Raw genomic sequence first — 21,914 nt, 5'->3', positions numbered from 1 at the left:
CAAAGGAAGAAACTTCAAAGGTAGACTGCAGTGTGAAACCACTGAATTAAAATGGAACCACTTGCTAAACGGTATCATCCATCCCTTGATCTGGATGACAGGTTTCATCACACTGTATATCTCACCAGTGCAAGCTTTGTGAATGGACATTGTGTAGCTTAAAGCAACTGTCATGTTCTGTTTGTTCTGTATTTAAATTGACCTCACTCAGTCCCCCTGTCTTAACTTTAGGATAGCGCTCCATGCTATCTATCTCCATTGCTTATGCTGCAATAAATACGTTAGAGTTTCAGATGCTGCAGGAATTGTTCTAGCTACAAGAATCTAACATGGTAACCACTGTGGAAACAAGTTTCTTGTTGAAGCTGAGGTTAGCAGGAAAAGGCATTGTGTACTAGTATTTAAAATAGAATAAGTTGTGCTGCAGTGTATCAAAACATTCTGAAATCCACAGTCAGATAATACCAAATAAGCATGTAGAAAATTGTGCATGAGCTATTGAGATATTTGGTGTTCAAATATCTTTGATCGAACCAGCTGTTACAAAAAGCAAGGCATGGAGAGAGGGGAGGGGGAAAGGGGCATTTGGTTTTGACAAAATGAAGTCTGCACAGTCAGAATCTCAAGCTAGAATGGGGAGACACAGTCTTAAATGGATGAAGCTTTACCTGGTGTCAGGTAAGTTTCAGCTTACACATATGACTGATAGCAGAAAAGGGCAAAATGGCTGTTTGCTTTTCAAATCTAAAATCAAGTTGAAGCGTGTGTATATGTGTATATAAAAGACAGTTGAAACATGGAAGAAGCTAGTGGATCTTGTGCAATGCCTTCCTCACTCTGGCAGAGATGGTTTCCTCCAGGCTGGCAGTATTTTCTTGTCTGGTTTGAGTCCTGACATAAGTGTAACGGTGTTATCTCTTGTGAAATTGCTTGTTCAGGGTTTTTTTTAAGGCTTCCCAGAGTTGGAAATTTAATGCCACATCATCAGTAACTACAAATAAACAGTCAGAATACACTTCTGGAAGCTGACAATTAATAGTGTTGTTTTAGAAATAGAACAGCTGCCACACAAAGAAAGTGTTTACACACCATCACAGCTGTCCCTGGCAGTAAGCTTCCACCTTTTCCCCACTTCCACAAGCCTCTAGGTATCCCTGAAAGGGGAGATCTACAGCCCGTTTCCTTCTCATGAGAAATGTTTTGGACTGCTGTCAAAAGAAAGAGCTTTTCTCTCCAGACCTATCTTGCAAATGTGAGCATTTTTAATGAACAGGGAAATACATGCAGATTTTGTGGCTGAGAAGTAAATGAAGGGGAAATTTGTGTTATTTCCTATCCATTTATTTTCAAGCCATAAAATCTGCATGTATTTCCCTTCCATTTACTTCCTAGCTATAACATTTGTGTATCTTTTCCAATTTTTTAAAAAAAAATGTGCAAAATTTCCAGATAGGTTTAAAAAAAAAACTCTCGGAGATGACAGAGCAGGATCGAACAAACAGAGCTCCAGCAGGTCTTTCCTGCCAGTGTAGCCCCTTCACCTGATCCCATTCAGATACCTTCTCAAAGGTTTTTTTTTATTTTAAGAACTGTCAGGGAACTTCAATACAACATGCTCTGGAAGAGAACCATGAAAAGTGGGATGGTAGCATTTCCCCTTTCTTGAGTAGCAGGTGACCCATGGAAGTCTAAAAAATGTAGAGGGTGCTAAGAATGGTCAGTTCACCACTTGAAGATAAGAGAGTTGCAAGCCTAATGATGGTTTGTTACTGCACTCTCCAAGAAACTTCCAGTACTTATTTAATGCTTTTAAATAAGCTGCAACTAATTTAAGTCAATAGGCTGTATATTTGTTTTGAGCCCACAGAAAAATGCTATCTGCACATCTGAGGCAGGAATACATGTCCACTTACTATGATACAGTATTTAAATTTCAACAGACATTTGAAAGGGGAATGCTGTTAGGTGGACATTGGTCATGAATCACAACAGAGCAAGAAACAGTGTTAAACTCTGACAGTTCAGAAACAAGCTTTGTATAATCTATTTAGAATATATTGGACACAGCAAAAGCTTCCTTGGCCAGCCAGTGCATTATGTTCATTTGTTGGTGTGCTAGAAGAGAAGCTATGAAAGTGCTGATCACTGAAACAACCATGAATACAAGGAGGCTTGAGAACAGAGTTTGTAGGGGCATGATGTAAGAACTTCAGTTCAGCTGCGCGCTAGCACTTAGGGGCTGAATCCTGATGTAGTGATCATAAAACCCTAGGCCCAGAGGCTTACAGTGGTCTTACACAGGCTGGGAGGAGCAATTGACATTGTCTGCCTTTCTTGCCACCCTGCATTTTCACTAGAAGGCATTTGTGCCTATACAGTGAACATATTTTAGAAGGGAAGAGTAGGATGCTGAAGATGCTTCAGGATAGCTTATAGCTGACTTCACTAGCTGTCTCCTTTCTCTCTTCAGCTACTTTTCTGACCTTGGAGAGTGGTCAGTGCAGTTCTTTCTTCACTGGCTAACAAAGGGGAAGGGTCCAAGCTCCAATTCCCAATTCTGAAGTTGGAGCTCTGTCTCTGATGTCAGTTCTGGGAATCCAAAATATTCCCTGGCCCTTTTGACACTCTCCAGGACCCATAGCATTGCTCCCTTAGTCACTTAGTCCTAATGACTGCAAATGGATGGTTGCTGATCCCACCACTGAATTGCATGGCTGCTACACGATGGGCCATCCTGACTGTGTGAGAAACATAGTTAAATTGTTTAAATAGGTAATAAACTTATATAAAACCTAGCAGAAGGACAACTACTTCCACTGTGTTTAAATTGCACTAATGGTCTCTTTAAAATTGCAGCACTTCTAGTAGAGCTCCATACAAAGTTATGGTGGGAGAATGTGAAATTTAGCTTTTGTTACCCTGTATTGTTGCAGGAAATGTAATGCTTGTTTGCTATGAGGCAATGCAGATCTGTGTGATAGTGAATACTGCTTTAACATGTAAGTAACTGGAACTATAAATGCTTTGGTAAAACTGTGTACATTGCTACACTTCTTTCTTGTGAATCTGTTCCAACACTAAAACATACTGCAAGGCTAGATCAGTAAAGCAGAAGCACCTGCTTCAAGGGGTGGATCCAAGCAGCAATGGCCAGCTTCTTCAGTTGGGAGCAAAATACATTTGAGAGACCTGTTCTTGTGTTCTGCATAGGAGGATTGTCATTGTGCTGATTGGAGGCTTCTTCTTTAAAAGTGTAAGAACAGTTACAAGCAATTGGATAATCTTGTGATATGAGAAGCTGGAATACTGCCAAATATTAATAGCTATGCTTTCTAGGAAATACTGAGAGAGGTAAATTTCAGATATCAGTATGATTACTAATCTGGTACTTTTATTAGTAAGGTATCTGGCAAAGTAAATCTATACTGGACCCTTTGCCAATATCTTTCTGTTTTGAGGTGGGATAATATATACACTAGGGGTGACCAAACTGAGGCTCGGGAGCTGCATGCAACTCCTTGAGTTCATTTTGAAGCTTGTTGCTGCAGGTGCCCGTGGGTGGCTGCTTGCCACCTGTCATTGCCTCCTGCAGGTGCCCACATGCAGTTCTCAAACACCTGACGTTTACTGTATGTGGCTCTTCTGTTAAGCAATCTGACCACTCCTGATACATACCATTGTTAGTGTTGCTTATATCCGTCCCTAAAGTTGTAGGCTTCTGTCAACTATCAGCATCTATGTGTGGTATAAATCTGCAACATAAAGCATCTGTTGTTTGTTTTCCCTCCAGATGAAATAAAAGCAGAACTAGAAAAGCAAAGGTGAGTAACCTCTATAATATGGTGAAAGTGAACCTGAGTTCACAATATCTGGCATGCAAGTTTCTTTATTGGCATAGTTTGATTATAAATGTTTTTCTGTATTTTAATTCTTTTTTTGTTTTTATTGACCATCCCTTGGTAATTTTGTTAAGTATAATGTGCTATATAAATTCTGTAAATAAATAAAAGAGCATATAGCCCTATACATGGAAAAGCATCTTGACACTGTTTATCTAAAGCACTTCATCTTACAGACATAAACTGTCACAGATGCGTGACCATGGCCTTCTATCAGCAGCATGCTTTCTTCTAGATCCATGGGTTTCATGCTTGCCTCTTGGCAGTTACTGAGCAGCATGTACAAAATAATAATTATAATCTTGGATGTTGTAGCAACATCCAATGCTTTCCTGAATAAAGTTAGTTGCAGTTGTCTTTCTCAGACAATGGGAGAGTCAAGAAAGTTTGTGCAAATTTAAACAATTCTTCTAGTTATGAATCGTCTTTGTAAAACTGTGGGTATATTTGGTTACAAGTAATGACTTTGCGTGTTCCTCATAGATGTGGTTTTACAGCTTCCTTTCAACTGGATTTTTCTTTCTGAATTTATTACTTGACCATTAATTTGGAAACAGAAAAGCTTAGCTTCCTTCTTTTTAGTCAATTTACATATCAGCTGTAATACATAAGCTTAACAGATAGCAATCAGTATGGCTACTTAAACACAGTTATAATCTGTTGGCCTTTAGGATTATCAGTTCTTAAAATGCGTTTTGCTGTAGTGTTTTCTGCCTCTTTTTCCTTAATGAGATGCCATGACTGGTACAAAGACAGGCTGACAATATTTTATGAATATGAAAATGAATGAAAGTTGTCTGCATTATTCTGCTGTGCAAGTTTCTATTGGTCCTTTTCCACATTGGATTTCTGTTGCAGTGTTTTTTTCTGTTTGTACTAACACTCTACCACCAAATCTAAACACTAGCTGAGAATGTGATGTGAATGCTGATTCATTTGTCTTTGCCCAAAGGTAATATAATCATAGACTAGAGGTAGCTTGAAATGTTGTCACTTTTATTTGCACTTTTTCAGAAAATACTGTTGTTTGTACTCTATTTTGTCATAGGTAGTTGAGTCTCTTATTTTAGGCATTATTCCCTTATTTTATTATTTTATTACTCTTATTCCCTTATTTTAGGCATTGAATTATTCCAGTGTTCCATAACCATAGGGTGAGTTCACACAACATGTCAATTCACCTTGGCCATAAGCCATAGTAAGTTGGTTGTTTTGTGAAGTACTCACAATGAGACCAACAGATGGTCTTGTTTATCATGGATACTTTGTTCTCTCTCTCCCCTTGCATCCTCCTAGGAAACACCACAAGGAAGAATGAGTTTGCTCTCTCTGGCAGCCACAGTCATGACCATCCTTAGAGAGTCCCCACTGCTCTGACATGCAGTGGGAAGATGCTCCTTGCACATTGCCCCAGCCAAGGCTGGAAGTTGACCTCTTTGCACTTCAGGATGGGCAGCACTGCTGCATGGTTTATGCCTCCTGCCTGAGAGTCTATTCTTGGGCAGCAGTTTGGGGAGGCTGATCTGCCTGGCAACACTGCCTCCTCCACAAAGCGGCACTGCTGAGCAGATTGAGCATCCCACTTCCTCTGGTCTGAAAGTAGACATTTCAGGCAGGAGGCAGGGTGTGCCCAGCCCACTTCCTGTTGCTGCCCTGAGTGGAACAGCAGCATGGATTGCCTGCTCCTGTATTGTGGCCATTGGTACCAGCAGCTGCTAGCTGCTAGCAGGGATATCTATTCCTCTTTGCTGAGGTGGGCTATGCCCTCTTGTCAAGGAGGAGCAAATCCCAACCACCCTTGCCAATGACTGGAGAGGTCTGCTCCTGAGCCACCAGGAAGGATAGCCACTTTCCACCATGGAGAAAGCTTCTGACAGCACCCCTTAAGTGCTGCTTATACCTTTTGGAGACTGCAGTCAGCAGCACCTATACGACAGCTGCTTGTCAAAAGGCAAGGGATTCATACCTTTCCTTTCAAGTGGCTTGCTGGCTGTCAGGGCTCACCCTCACCATGGGTGAGGACAACCTTAGAACACCCCGTGGGCTCTACAGCTACCCATGAAGGAAGGAGTCCTGTTTGCCCAGCATGACAGTCAGTCTATGATAACAAAGGTGGTTTGACATGTTCTCCAAACCAGCTCATATTGTGGAAAATAGTTCTTAGGGAGGTTGGTGATTGGTCTTGTAGTGGGACATATTTAACACTTTAACTCCTGAAATGTAATAATTATAGAGCTAAAAATTAAAAATACTTAAGGATGCCAGCCTATGCATGTTTAGGCTGAAAAAGTCCTACAACTTCCAGAATTCCCCAGTTAACCATACATAGGATTGCATCCTAAATTTATGATCTTTTAAGTCAAAAGGGAGGAAATGCTACGGTGAGCTGGCTCACCTGTTAGAATTTCTACACTTACATAAAACATAAAATTCATCATGAAGAAAGATTTTACATTTGTTTTTGACTGGGCCATTCATTCTTCAAGCTACAATCTCGAAGTCCATGGATACAGAAATGACTTTCAGTGTAGTGTTTCATCACTTGAGGAACTATTTGGGCAGGTGGGGTTGGGTTAAACCGTTTGTCATCTTGTGCAAGTGAGACTGGCAGTCAACTGCTGTTAGAGACCATAGAGAGAGCTTCTGCATTTCTGTGCTGATTTTTGAGAAGCATGGACATAGGGGATTTTATCCCTAGGCTTCAGTACTTCACATGTCTGCTGAAGTATTTACTCCCAGGCAGGTATGGAAGACAGCAGCCTTTCAGGTTGCAAAGTATTTTTTCTTTAAAAAGCAAAACTTCAGTGTGCCACTCTTGTCTTGAAGTTAGTGTAGCATTTTGAAGAGAGCCAGGAGTTTTGTCATTTTCCATGTCTGAAAAACATGTGGAATTGACTTTTATTTTACATTCACTCTGTGGACAAGAAGTTTATGCGAAAATGATCTGCCCGCTGGTAACTGCAAAGTGTTTTTGTTTTCAATTTTCTGACTAGCCAAGGCAATGAAACCACACCAAAAGCAAACTTCATTGAAGCAGATAAATATTTCCTCCCATTTGAGTTGGCTTGCCAGTCAAAGTCCCCAAGAATTGTCAGCACCTCATTGGACTGCTTACAGGTATTTTATGTAAACTAAGCCTTTGTCAATTTGGGGTTATTGTTTTTAAAAACTGTGTGCTCTGCATCTTGTAGAACTGTCCATTCGTGCATGTCTCTGTCGTTGGAGTTTTAAGGGAATGGGGAAACTGCTTGCTTTAGCTTTGTAAGAACTTTATCCTTTCCCACATGCACTTCTTTAGGGTAAGGACTTCTAATGCAGCTTTTGAGTCACAAGCAGATAGGGATTTTTGGCTAGAGGGTCAGAATTATTATTTGGGTTTTCTCAATTCCTTCCATAACCAGTTTCAGCCCATTTTAAGGTGTTTTTCTTGCTTACCACACAAAGAAACCATTAATTAATGAAACCATTAATAACCATTAATTAATGAGGGTGTCATGGCATTTTAATGATCAAAATGACTGAAGGGTTTAGGACTTGAAAATGATTTTAATGCAAGTTTTTTTTTTTCTTTGCCTAGAAACTCATTGCCTATGGACATATCACTGGCAATGCTCCAGACAGTGGAGCCCCTGGAAAGCGCCTGATTGACCGTATAGTTGAAACAATCTGTAATTGTTTTCAAGGTCCTCAAACTGATGAAGGAGTGCAATTACAAATAATTAAGGTATTTTACTACTTTGCTTTTTATAAAATCTATTTGTTAATATGAGCTTTTCTTAGTGTCTGCTTTAGCAACAGAGAATGCTTTTAGTATTAGCTAACGAGAGAATCTCTAAATCTGATTTAGAAAGCTTCTGCAATTTATTCATTAATGCAGCGTACTATGAACATTCTTGGGAAATATAAACGCATACTTTATTTAAGTAGCAAGTTTTTGTTTGGCCATAGAGCTCTGCAAATGACTTTTGACTTCTTCTCTGCCATGTACTCCCCACCCACCTCCCTAATGTTTTGCAAGTTGCATGTTATGTTCAGTTTATTTTCTGAAGATTCAGTAGTTTATCTTCTCATGTGGGATCTGATTTCATGTTGCCTAGCAGCTATTAATAGAACAGTGCATAGGAGCTAGTTTTAATTTACACTGGGAAGTAAACCTTTATTACATTTGGCTATAGGCTATAACATTTTAATTTTAAAGAAATGTTCTTGCTTGTTTTGCACTTTCTAGGTCTCCCTCAAAAAAAAAAAAAAAGAACAGTAGAAGCTGTTAAAGTAAAAATGTGATTGATTTTGAAAGCTGCCTCCTTTTAAAAAAAAGCACCAGGAAGCTGTACTTCAGTAAAATGTAGTTTCAGAACTTAACAACTGAGACCTGAACTAGATGTGACATGTGTTGTATATAGTTTTCCTATGTGGACAAAAACATTTTGTGAGTCCAGGAAGAAAGAAATATTGAAAGGGAAAATGGCTGAAATAGGGAAAAAAGCAACTCTTTCCTCCATTTTTCCTTTGCTTTGTCCTGAATGTGCTTTTTTATTTTAAAAACCAAGTCCTTATGAACAAGATACACATGACTTCTGCATCTTGTTTTGGACTTCTTTGATTTCCTAAAACTAGTGAGGTAATACCTAGATTCTGTAGCAACTTTTAAACAGAGAAACGATACTCAGGGCTATATGTGCCTATTTATAATTAAGTCATCCTGAATTCAAGGAAGCAAATCACAATCTTATACGTTGGTAGAAATCAGCCCCCCCTTCCCAAAATAAAGCATTCCAAGATGGATACTTCAGACATTGCATCTGGAATGTTCCAGTCAATGGAACATTGATGAATGTCAGTGTTCCAATGAGGAATACTTAGCTGAATTGCCAAGGCCAATGATTTGCAAGATAAACCAAGCTACTGGTGAGAACCAGATCACCACTTGTTCAAGGGAAGACCTCTTGGAGGGAGGGGGAGAAGGGAATGCGTATCATGTAATCAGCCCAGTAGTTTGATGCCAGATCAAATAAATGGACCAATTAAGTAACATCTGACCTACAAGCAATATGAACTTCACTGAGGGTAGAACCAGCTTCATGTAGTGGGGAATGGAGAAGGGAACTCACTTTGGAATGGCTTCTTACTTGCACAGAACAAGCATCCACAATTAGAGGATTTGATAGATGCCTCTTGAACCTTTATTTTACTACTCTGTATCACAAAGCCAGTCCTTACTGACCAGTTTTAACATAATAAAAGATTGAAATTAGAAGGCTCTAGTCTTGATTTTCTGGGAAGGGAAAAGGAGAGGGGTTGGAAGAGAGAGATATATTATACAACATATTAACTTGGCGGTAAGGCTCATTGAACCCACCGGGTACATCTTCCAAATAGATATGGGTAGGATTACAGTGTTACTCCCAGGTAAGTCTATAGAGTAATATGTGTCATCTTTTTTGTTACTGAGTAGAATAAAAATATCATAAATAAGTACATTGGGATTAATTTTTGTACTACAAATATAGAAGCAGAGCCTCAGGAGTCTGAAAGGGAGCTTGACGAAACAAAGCCTGAAAGGATAGAAATGCTCTTCCTTTTGCTTTTAAGTACCATTAGCTTTGAAGTAGAGCAAATGTTTGGCTTTTTTGAAGAAAAATTTGTCTGAAATAATCACCAAGAGCTACTCCTAGCTTGAGGTTACTTCTTTCCCATGATCCCCCATTCTCCTAACCCTTCTAGAAAGAAAAATTTGGGATATATTTGTTACCTAAACGCCTTGGGAATTCGAAGTATAATTCCTTTAATCCTTCGTTCGGAGATTACTTTTCATCTATAGTGCTATAAATTGCTTGTACAATTGTATAATGCATGTTTTAAAAGTAAGTTTTGTTCCTGCTTACTCAGAAATTGTTGTGTGTGTCTCCCCTTTCCAGGCTCTTCTCACTGCTGTCACTTCCCCGTATATAGAAATTCATGAGGGAACAATCCTTCAGACTGTTAGAACTTGTTACAATATCTATCTGGCCAGTAAAAATCTCATTAATCAGACAACTGCCAAGGCTACCCTCACTCAGATGCTGAATGTCATTTTCACTCGGATGGAAAACCAAGCTGTATGTAGTCATTGTTTATCAAACTGTTCTTCTTATGCAGCCCAGAGAATAGATATATTATTGCTGCTTCTCTGGGCCATCACTGTCAGATTCATCCTTGTGTATAATGTAAAGAAAGAGAATTAATTAATATGTCATATTCAGATCCTCCAAATCATGGTTTAGATGTAATAGGATTATTAAATTCCCTCCAGATCCCTCTTCCTCTTTTGTTTGTAGAATAACTTTTCTTTCCCTGGCTTTGCTGTAGCCACAATTCACTATAATGCCAAAATAGAGCAGAGTTTGATTAGCATTAACCATGCTTGCCTCTAAAGCCATGCTATCAAAAACATACTTCATACCATGATTTCTTTTCTATGATTTAGCAATTTTTGGTTCATGCTGATCATACTTTTCAGCTAGCTACCATTACGGCAAAATATGGTTACAGCAAATTTTGGAAGAAGAAAATTCACTCTGACCAGATTTAGATGTTATGTTCCAATTCCCCAAACAATAAATTGTGAACTCAAATATTCCCTCCTGCTGCCTTATTGCCTAATGAGGACTGGACTTCTTGTGTGTTTTGTCATAGTGTGATTGCTCCCCATATCTGAAGGTCTGTGTTAGGGAAATTGGAGAAATCTATTACAAATTCAAGTGAATTCAGATTTATATGCATCCAGTCGGTGGCTTCTGTAACATGTTTTTTTTCCCCAAGTTGGGTGGATTCCATGAACTTATGAAACAATTTTTAAGATTTTTGACTAGATTTGTGCTAATGTGTGTTAGTGCAAGGGGAATTAAATTCTTGTGTTTCCATAGCCTCTGCCCCCACCCCCGTATTTTATCAATGAGTGGACAACAAAATAAAAGATGCCTGACAATCCATGAAACACAACTAGAACAAATCTAACAAAATCTGTACATCTCTAGTCTGTGTTTATCAGTTGCAAACACAGACAACAATTCTTCCTAGTTTGGAAGCCAAATTACAGTTGTATAATGATAATCCACATCCATGTTCCTTAAGTTGTGGGCAGTATGTTAAGGTTATTTTTTCTATGATGAAATTCCAAATTCATTTGGAAAATATTCCTTATGTTTTACTGAAAGAAAACCAGTTTATTGAAATTGATTAATTAAAGCTGAAGGGTTCTGTACTGATCTGATAATACAGGCAGGCAGATGATTTTTGAAGCATGCTGCATTATTAGGCCTTTCTTTCTTCTATTAAATATTGTTTTCTAATATTCTATGATGTCTGTTGGAGAAGTGTTTTTGTCTTGATTTCTTTAGATACAGGAGGCAAGAGACCAAGAAAAATCAAGTCAACAAAAATCCCAGTCTCCCATGAGTCATGTTACGTCAGGCTCTCCCAGGATTGGCCGACTAAAATACAGCCAACAAGAAAGCAGCCCATCAACTCCTGTAAAAATAGACTTAACTAATGGTGAACCTGAAAGAAAAGAAAATGGAGACCAGAAACCAGAAGACAATTTAACTCCTTCAGTATCTGGTAAATAAAATTCCAATATTTGAGTTGACTTAAATGGTTGCCAGTACATTGATCATGGTTTCTACTCAGCCATAGATGAGTCCAATGATTGCACACTCCTCCCTTATCTTTCTCTTCTCTTTGCCCATTGGCTTAGGTACAAATGTTGCTGCTTGTGTTATGTTATGTATCACGTGTCCTGGTTCACATGTAATGCGGAACGCTGGCAAAGGCAAGCCAGGATCTTGGTGTGGAAGCCAGTAGATGAGAGGGAAGTGGTAAAAGCGTGCAATGGGGACTTGGCCATGGCTTTAAACTATATTTTATGAAGCCTTGGATAATCATCAGAATGCAGCCAAAGTGAAATGACTTACTAGATGGGCAATCTGATTTAAACTGCTTCTTAGTATTCTTATAGTTGAAAGCTTTGGTGGTGCTCCTTTAAAATCTTGATGGTCATTATTTTTGCCTTCATTCTGATCTTGCCCATGTGCCCAAAGCAATTCAGATTATCTGTAACCCGTAGGGCAGAAAATGCATAGACACACAAATACTTGATGGCACAGTTCAGTATGGCTTCCTGTAACCATCTGAACACAGAGGGTTATGGACATCCTATGAAAGGTGGAAGGTGTGTGAAGGCAAAGGTCACCTCCATGTTCCTTTCATCCTGAAAAACACTTGGTCAGTTGATTTCTGCTGTCTGAGTGGGGTGCCTTGGAACAGGAGGGAAGGATGCTAAAACTTCAGCGGGATATATTGTGTCTTGGTATCAGCAGCCCCCTCCCCTCCCCAACTCCTAGCACTCCCTGAACCCCATCTCCAAGGTTGCTTTTGCAGAGCAAAATGCATAGCCAGTATGGTTCTTTCCATACCAGCCATTGGAGCGGATGGTCTCTGAAAAATCCTCTAGCTCTTTAGATGCCGTCTACCAGATGTGGGATTGCATTGTAAAGCACTTAAGCATCATGACTTGCCAAGAAGTAAAGCAAATTATTGACTCAAAAGCTTTCAGGTTACATCTAAAGAAAGTAGATTGGGGCGAGGGGAGAACTTACATGCATCCAATTGCAAATCATCAGCAAGTATTTAGTAAGAAGAACATCCTGGCTGGGGAATTCTGGGAACTGTAGGATTGTGCAACAAAAGAACCAAACTTTTTCATTTTAGATGTTTTAATTCATTTATTATAAATTCAATATTAAATGCAAAAATAAAAATAGAATATAAAATTATACTTCATTACATAGTACTGAAGGAGTTCAGTTACTATTTTTCTTCTGGAGAAGTAAGGAAAATACTATTCTTAGCTTTTCCACAATGTTGTTATCTGCATATTCTAAAATGTACCCTTACCAGTTGTTTGCTCTGGAAACAATTGGGTACAACCTATTGTGTCCAGAGGATGTTCCTGACTCCAAATCTAGTTGGAAGCAGATTTACTCTCTGGTATTTTAGTCTACTAAGTACCTTTGATTTATTTGTCTAAAACCATCATATTAACATTATGACCTGATCTCTCTATAAAGAGGAGTAGAAGGATAACTCATCTTCAATTTGATTATTATTTAGCTGTGCTTCAGTTGGGTCAAGTATTGTAAACATTATAAAAAATGACTTAAGAATAATTGACTGTAGCAGAACTGTTTCTCTACAGGATAACCAAAGAATGTACTTTGAATCCCAACTTTTCTCTTGCCTGTATCATATACTGGTTACTGCTGAGTCTTCCTGGGTAACTACCAGTGAACTATTATTGGGGGGGAGGGGTGTTTTTAGTAGATCTAGCCTCACTGTACTAGCACAAACACACCTTTTAGAGTATCTTTTGAAACTGACATTTGAAACCTTTTAAAAATATGGATGCTGAGATACAGTGCCTCAGTGTCACACTGAATGTGCACAAACATAGCGATGTCTAAAACCACTCCTGTATTTTCAGCTGAACAGAAGGAATGTGTTTATCTTTAAGCAGCCTCTCTGCTGGAAGCTGTAACATTTAAGAAGTAGAATTCTGTAAAGAACAAGGTGGTAGTTCTTGTTTCAACAAATCCTAAACTGTGCCCCCACATTATTCTGTGGATTTTCCCCTTGTCCTTACCCTTAAAAGCAGCATGCCTCTGCCACAAGGGAACTGTGTCATTGCTCTTTTCTTGCTTTAAGCATGGCTTAGTCAGCTGCTTGTGCTCAGCCATCCTCAAAAGGTAAACATAAAGTAGGATCTAATTAACTCTGAGCTACCACTCCAAATACTACAGACTTGTATAGTGATTATCTGTAATCCTCAAGCTACTGTACCCACACACAAGGCAATATTTGATTTTGCAAATGGTTTATATGGATGCCATGGAAAGAATGTTTGCATAATCAGAAGCCTCCAGGAGACTGGAACAGCATTTGGTTCTGAGAGCTGCTGCTGCTGCTGCAAGAGCCCTGAATAGTAGGTTGCTGTGATAGCTGACCAATCTGGAAGCTGCTACAGGTACTTAGAATCGGTTGCCACATGGACGCTCTGTTTAGCACTGCTGATACTGCTGTGCTAAATGGCAGTGTCAATTGGATCTGAGGATATCTGATCAGCTTTTCCTAACCAGGGTTTTCTGCTGCATATATTTTAAAAAAGAGCTTCACGCTATTGCCCAGTATATAAATGTAATACATACATATATAAAAATACTGCTGAAATATATCAGGCAAACCTGACTTCTGGAGTAGTGTATTGCTAATCTTTGATAATATATTTTAAAGGAGAAAGCTAAATAGCTCTTTTTCATGAATGACTTCTTGATATATATTTTATCAGAAGAAGAAACTGATGAAGGCACAGAAATTGTTAAAGGAATCTTGGAGGATGTGGTCACTTCAGCCGTTAGAGGTAAAATTTCTTTGGGGAAGTTTCTTTCACTCTCTTCATGCCTTCTGAAAGGCACCTCCACATTCTTAAACTTCCTCCAGGTCTACAGCTCTTTTTAAAAATATGCAGATCTTCTTGTAGGAGCAGAGCTAGTGCCTTTCCACAATAGAGTTCTCTGCTTGCCTAGTAAGCACACATATCTGTCATAAAATAGGGCAAACACTATCTAATTCTTTGGCAGTATTTTATCCTCTTAGTGCTTTCTGTTGAATTCTCTGAATTAGTTTATATATTGAGATCTATGGATATAGGAAAATGAATATTGCAAATATGTCTTCTTCAGCCTGTTTAGAAGAAGAAATTAAAAAGCAAGCTCTGCCTGAATCGGGTAGGATTCTGTCTGAATTGGGAACTGCAGTTCTTGCCTCTCCTGGTGGTATTAGTGAAAACACGCAAGCAAATGGAATTCCAGATGATAGACAGTCTGTCTCCTCTACGGATAATCTGGTAGGAGTCTTAAGTGCACCAAGAACTGAATATAAAGCTCCTAACATCCTGGGAGGAATGAGGGGTGGAGGGAGACACACAAAAGTATGTGAAAGGACAAAGCTAGTTACAAAATAAATTACTTCCCAGTCCAAACACATGCATTTCATCAGCATAAATATTTAGGATGGGTTATATCTACTGCTGTAATGGATATTGCAGTTTTCTGTGGAAAAATGGCTTTGGAACAAATGTTTAAATATAGCATGAAACTTAAAAATACTTCATTGGACAGTTTTGTATGATAACACAAGACACCGTTATGCTTCCAGTTGCACCAAATGCAAGTCTCTTCTTTGTTCTTCCCTGCCACATTCACCAGGTACCTGTTCCTATAATAACGTATTAACAAAGCCATGGAAAAGAGTTGCTAATTGATTGTCTTCATTAGCAGGACAAAGAAACCTGTGCATAAGAGTTTCCATGCATATATAATTTAATGGACTTGAGGCTTTGTATGTAATTTGATGCTCATCCAGGTGTGCATAGAAATGCACACTTGAGTGTGAATATGCCTTTCCGTCCTGGAACAGCTAATCTTCAATAAACACATTGAATTAAGATATTTGCATTCCACCCTTAAAAACACTTTTCTAGGGTGGCTGGAACAAAACATAATAACAAAAATATTTCAAAAGACAATAAAAATGCAATGTGAATATGATTAAAATTCATGGGTATAGTTTGATCTATGAAAGGGTTTTAAAACTGATGAAAATCTAAAGGTATTTGTGCACAGGCCTTGACTTGAGTCTTTTAGGAAGATTTCTAAAGTATAATACTTCTATGCAGTCCTTTTTTTGTTAAAAAAAAAAAGTGCCGGAACTCACCTCTTGGGGTCAGTCACTCTACACACATATAAACATAATGGTCGCTGCCAGCAGTAAGCACTGAGCGCGCGACCACACGACCGATCCCAAGCTGAGCAGCGTCCCAAGCCGAGCAGCGCACTCCCGAGCAGCGCCGACACACATGCAGCCTGCAGGCACTATTTTAATGCTTTTTGCTGCTGACCTGCTATGCCCGACAGGGCGATTCACAATCACATGGAAAAATTCATCAAAAAATGGTGCTGGAACGCTGTTCCAGTACGTTCTATGACAAAAAAGCCCTGCTTATATGGCTCAATAATAAAAATTATCAAAATAAATTAAGTTGGAAATGTAACATTTATTTAGTCATCCTTCCCTAACCTAGGTCCTCCAAATGTTTTAGACTTCAAATATCTCCTCATTGCTATCCACAGCCCATGCTGGCTAGAACTGATGGTAGTTGGAGTCAAAAACATCTGGAGGCTCTCAGGTTGGGAAAGGCTGATTTCCTTACTGCAGTATTGTTCCTTAATAAGTTAAAAAGCCAGACAGTTAACTAAAATTAATAAACAATTTGGCAGAAAACATACTAATTTTGCTATCTTCGTGTATGCTTGTGTAGTTAGACTGAATTCTCTAGAGTCTGACAAGAATCTATAAATGTTGCTCTTACTCTGAATGTTTTGATTGACCATCCTTATTCACAGTGCTCTTTTCTGAAGACAACTTCATTCACTAGCACTGTAAAATAGGAAGGTGCCTTATACCAAATCAGACCATTGGTGTTTCTAGTTCAGTAGGATCTGTACTGCTGTGTAGCAGCTTTTCAATCTTACAAAGCAATGCCAAAGATTGAACCAGGATGTATGCAGTGCATGTTCTCTACGCTAAGTTACAATCCTTTCCTAACACAGTGATAAGTGCTTTAAAATTGTTTCCTGGTTACTATTTCTTTGGCAATGGCTTATTAGCCTGATATAACAGGATTAGTTGAGTTCAATTACAATGCAAACAGTGTTGTTGTTTGGCTGCAAACTCAACAATGTCTAGGGCAGGACATAGTGTAAAATGAGAATGAGTACAAGTGAGCCTCGGGCTCATGTGCCCCCATTTCTCTGTACTGCTGGAGCAGATCAGAAACATTTGTTTTTGCTTTAGATAAACTACAGTTTAACATGTGATCTGAGCACTAAACTGTGATTAATTTTAACTTTGGTTAGTTGAAAACAGCTAGCTGTTTAAAGCTTACTTAATTCAACACACTATAGTTAACCCTAATGGGTTTGTTTGGGTGTGGACGTTACAACAGCCTGAAGTTAATCAAAAATAGCAATGTTCCAACCTTCTCCGTGTAGTAGCTCTAAAGGAAATTGGGGAGTACACAAGCCCAAAACTTGCACAAACTTAATCTGACAATGCAAAACCATAGTTTACTGTTACATCCAGATAAGATGTTCTGTCTTTTAAAGCAGATTTCATTGGAATGTGAGCATTGCTACAGGAGATGTTCGTTAAATATAAGCTACAAAAAACTATTTGTAGGCATAAATTTGTGAGTAACGCCTACTTTAAAACATCTCTAAACTACAAACATTCTAACTAATATTTTTACAATTTTGCTGTTAAGGAAACAGATGTCCCTGGACCTCAGGCAGCTGCCAAATTCTCCCATATCCTTCAGAAGGATGCCTTTCTTGTGTTTCGTTCATTGTGTAAACTTTCAATGAAACCGCTCGGTGATGGGCCTCCTGATCCCAAGTAAGAAAATATTAAAATCACTGATTTCTATGCTTTCTGAACTGCTATTCATGGAAGATTGGAATTAAATAGCTGCTAGCAATTAAGTCTTCACATATTCATGCCTTATTGCTAGTTCAGAAAACTTAGACAGCTTTAGAAAAAGCATGATTTATAAGCTATGAGGCTGGGCAATTATAATCTATATAATTCTGATAAAAACTAAGGGGAGCAGCTGTATGCTTTGGCTGCAAGACTCAAAGGGTGTGTGTGTTTATTTCAGTCAACAGAAAATGGAGATTGTTTGGGTTGATGGATTAGTTGCTTGCTTTGTATACCTGCTGTGAAAGTGGAGAGTGTATATGTGTGTGTAAAAGAGTTTATTTTGGCCAACAGATGTTACTTTATTTCTTGGGTTGGAAAATAAGTGAAGGTTCAAAAGAAGCTTTGGCTTCTGTAAAGGGCACAGGTTGTTAAGCTGTTGTAAGAAAGTAATGCTGTTGTTGAGGGTCCGTTCTACAGGAAAGGTTAAAGCAGGACTGGGGAAAAGTTAACCCTCCAGGTAACAGTGGCCTGTAACCCTTGTACCTCACTGTTGGTTGTGTTAGGTTATGGCAGTTAGGAGTTGTAGTTCAACAATATCAGAATGACCATACTTCCCCCATCCATGGAGTAAAGTTTTAGTTACCTTGGTACATGTACTGAAATGGCTTAGAAACAATCCATGTTGAAAGATGGTCAAGTGTTCTGAGATTTCAGCTTCTCAAAAAGCCTTACTCTGAAACAGATCTGCTCTACAACTTGGCCCTTACAAAAACGTGCTTATCAAAAGAGAGAGACTACTGTGACCCAGTTCTTCTGTTTACTATTTTCAGATCTCACGAGTTACGTTCTAAAATAGTGTCCCTTCAGCTGCTACTTTCAGTTTTGCAAAATGCTGGTCCAGTCTTCAGGACGCATGAAATGTTCATTAACGCCATTAAGCAATATCTCTGTGTAGCATTATCTAAAAATGGAGTGTCTTCTGTTCCTGATGTGTTTGAGCTCTCCCTTGCCATCTTCCTCACCCTTCTCTCAAACTTTAAAACTCATTTAAAAATGCAGATTGAGGTAAGAGGGCCTGGTTTTCATTTTTTTTAAACTATAGGTGTGTGATATACTTTCTGTTATTCATAATGCCATCTCAACATCTGGGATATCTATCAAGTGGATGTATACATGTATTTGAAAAAGTGTATATATGTTCAGTACTTTTTAAAAGTGGAGAATTAAGTTTTGTCATAAACTAAGGTATTTGGAACATGGTCGTAACATACTTGGAATGTTTATAATTGGTGCTCCTTGTACAACAGTTATTGCAGCTGTATTTTCTGTTTTCCTTCTACAGGTGTTTTTCAAAGAGATTTTTCTAAACATTTTAGAAACCTCTTCCAGTTCCTTTGAACACAAGTGGATGGTAATTCAGACCCTGACCAGAATTTCTGCAGGTAATTTGATTATATCATCCACAATTTTTCCTTTTGTGCTTGCTGAGAATGGAACTGAAAAAGGAATATGCAAAGTAGCATAGGTAGATAGAAGAGATAATATCTGAGTGCATGCAAGCAAAAAAACAAAAATGAAACAACCCTTTGGTGTAGATGACTCTATTACAGGTTTCCTCCAGCCACACGTTTCCTAAGAACAACTGCAAGGGCCATTGCTCACCATGACCCATCATGCTATGGGCACGTCATAATGCTGGGGAGAAAAGGAGGCATAAGAAACTCAGAAATGATGTGAAGCTGATAGAAGGGTCTGCAGAAAGACAGTCTGAGGAGATGAAAAGCAACCAAAAATGGGTTATTTCTGCTAAACATTTGCAGCACTGGAGGAGGAAAATTATGTAAGCTGCCTTGAGTTCCTTGGAAGGAAAAAAAGGGTGGGATACAAATATAATAAGTAAATTTGTCATCCTTGAATGTAGCCTAAACTAAAGACTGATTTGTTGAAGATCATCCAGTGTCATAAGTGACTGTGAAGAAACCGAAGTTTCACATATACAAGGGTCAAAGCAATCTGATTGAGAGCAAAAAGTGGAGGTGTTCGGATATAGAGGGAGAAAGGGGGAAGAAGACGTTTTGGGTGCACACTGGACACTTCCTGCCTTTTGAGCAGGGCTGCATTGTAAACATCGCCCCACCATTCACTGCTTCTGCCCCAAACATTGTTCACTGCTTCTGCCCTAAATTCTTTTTTGATGTTAAAAACCACCTAGTTGTGATGCTTTGCTGACTTCATGGTCTGTTCTCACATGCTTGAACTATCATAATCTAAATGTTTGTTTTAGATGCTCAGTGTGTAGTGGACATATATGTGAACTATGACTGTGATCTGAACGCCGCTAATATTTTTGAACGGCTCGTTAATGACTTGTCTAAAATTGCCCAGGGACGGAGTGGACATGAGTTAGGCATGACACCTTTGCAGGTAAGACTTAAAGCACAATTCAGTGTTTTTTACTCTGAAGTAAATCAGCTTGTGTTCAGGTCAAGTTGAGGACAGTTAAACATAGCACTGGATTTGGGAAGAGGTATGAAGCATTGGTGGTGGCAAAGTTTAATACATGGAAGGGGTTGAAAGGAGGCTACTCTAATCCGTTGTACTTCCTAAACCCTGATTGTATGTTTGCACTAATCCATGATCTCTTTTGCGTACTTTTCTCCTGTTTTGTAATCTTTTTTATACTTTGTCCCAGTTGAGACATCAAGCCCAATAATGGGTAAGGAATCTTAACTATGGATTAGTTTGATGTCATAATTTAAAAGTGATGATTCTGCCTTGCTGGCCAATTGCAAATTGTGCATCATGGTTTGAAGTGTGGTTGCATACTATGGGCTGTGCTACGTACATACTGTGTGACATCTGACTTAGCAAACCTTGATTATGGTAATTGCTTGGAGGCTTTAGTGCTTAGAAATGAGAATGCTAGATAGATGGCAAATGAAAGCAAACTACAGTTTGGGATCAAAGTTAGCTTAGACCACAAATTGATGTGATGTGAGAATTGAGTGTGGTTTTTCTGTTTCGTTTGAATATTCCTGATTCTCAAAGGTCTTGATCTTACAGAGTAATTCTCTCTCTACTTTGTTTTATTTATTTATTTATTTGTTTGGCATGCAGGAACTGAGCCTACGGAAGAAAGGTCTTGAATGTTTGGTCTCTATTTTAAAGTGCATGGTAGAATGGAGCAAAGACCTGTATGTGAACCCTAATCATCAGGCCAGCCTTGGTGAGAAACAGATGTTTTACTATATCTAAAGACATAATTAAAATAACAGGAAGCCCAAGGGTGTCCTGCTATCTCACCTATTATGAGTTATTTTAGGCCATCTGCCTTGCATTATCAGAGAACTGGTATTTTCTACAGTGGATCTGTGGTGAGATTTTTATATCAGGGTACACAAGTGAATAAATAATGAGCACTATAAATTATCTTTTTCTGTGTGCACAAGTGGAACTCATCGAGACAGCAACTTCTCATACTCCCCAGCTGGGAGCTATAGCTTAAGGATAGTGCTGACAAAAAGCAAGTACTTTTGGCCTTGGAGGCCAGCTGGCCCTGTACTGGGCTATATCAGTTCTGTAAATTGGTGGTAAAATTGAGAATAGTGCAAGGTAGTCTTGGATGGCCACTTGTTCTGCCCTCTGGAAAGTCTGAATATGCATTTTTGTTAATTGCATACTCTTTACAAGCATTTTTACTGCACTTTTACATGTAGGTCCAGATAAGCCTTCTGATCAGGAAATGGGAGAGAATAAATGTCTGGAGGCTGGGGGAAGAAGAAGTAGTGCAAGTTCCTTAGATTCAACCATCTCTTCAGGAATCGGCAGTGTTGGAACCCAGGGCATTGTCCCTGATGATCCAGAGCAATTTGAGGTCATCAAGCAGCAGAAAGAGATCATTGAACATGGGATTGAACTGTAAGCTGGAGTACTGCAGAAGCCGTTTCATATAGCTTGTTCTAATGAATACATGTTCACATTTGCTGTTTTATTTGCTGTCTGATGTGACAGAGCAAAGGGAAGGGCAGTAGTGCTGAGGAGGCATATCTCAAATTGGTGCCAAATAGAGAATTTTTGAACTGAGTGTCTGACACTGGATTTTATACAAACAATTCTACTTGATGGCATTTTCATGAATGCAAAAGAGGTGACCCCTGCAGTAGTATAAAATAACCAATGTTTAATAGACAAGGTTCTTTGTACCTTCTGTTCCTTGCAGATGATGTGCTTACAGCAGTTAACATTTCACAGAATTGCAGAACACAGTGTGGTTTAAATACAGAGATCCCTAATGCAGGCAGAAAGGCGCTTCCATTTGTGCAAGATCACCTTGCCTATTTCCCTATCTCCTTGTGCTGCTGCAGTCACTTCAGCCCCCATTGCCCCATACTGTGAAGTTCCGGAAATTCTATCAACTCCAAGCAGAAGGGGCAGGTGCAAGGG

General features: G+C 38.9%; 1 protein-coding gene across 3 annotated transcripts in view; it reads left to right on the top strand.

Annotated features, from left to right (window-relative positions):
* Nucleotides 1-21,914, top strand: part of ARFGEF2 (ADP ribosylation factor guanine nucleotide exchange factor 2) — a 58,828-nt gene that overhangs the window by 6,349 nt on the left and 30,565 nt on the right. For 2 of the 3 annotated variants that reach the window (XM_044440204.1, XM_044440206.1), the window contains exons 2-14: nt 3,791-3,821; nt 6,893-7,016; nt 7,477-7,623; nt 9,818-9,997; nt 11,279-11,498; nt 14,281-14,352; nt 14,675-14,838; nt 17,317-17,447; nt 18,302-18,536; nt 18,814-18,913; nt 19,756-19,895; nt 20,589-20,697; nt 21,188-21,389. In XM_044440204.1, coding sequence (XP_044296139.1) covers nt 3,791-3,821; nt 6,893-7,016; nt 7,477-7,623; nt 9,818-9,997; nt 11,279-11,498; nt 14,281-14,352; nt 14,675-14,838; nt 17,317-17,447; nt 18,302-18,536; nt 18,814-18,913; nt 19,756-19,895; nt 20,589-20,697; nt 21,188-21,389 — 1,855 coding nt within the window. The remainder of the gene's footprint in view (nt 1-3,790; nt 3,822-6,892; nt 7,017-7,476; nt 7,624-9,817; nt 9,998-11,278; nt 11,499-14,280; nt 14,353-14,674; nt 14,839-17,316; nt 17,448-18,301; nt 18,537-18,813; nt 18,914-19,755; nt 19,896-20,588; nt 20,698-21,187; nt 21,390-21,914) is intronic. The other variant, XM_044440205.1, reaches the window with a different exon arrangement.

Source organism: Varanus komodoensis, unplaced genomic scaffold (assembly GCF_004798865.1).
Source record: "Varanus komodoensis strain SLA01 unplaced genomic scaffold, ASM479886v1 scaffold37, whole genome shotgun sequence".
NCBI classification, from domain to species: domain Eukaryota; kingdom Metazoa; phylum Chordata; class Lepidosauria; order Squamata; family Varanidae; genus Varanus; species Varanus komodoensis.
Note: the sequence above shows the minus strand (reverse complement) of the source record. Positions and strands in the feature narration are given on the sequence as shown.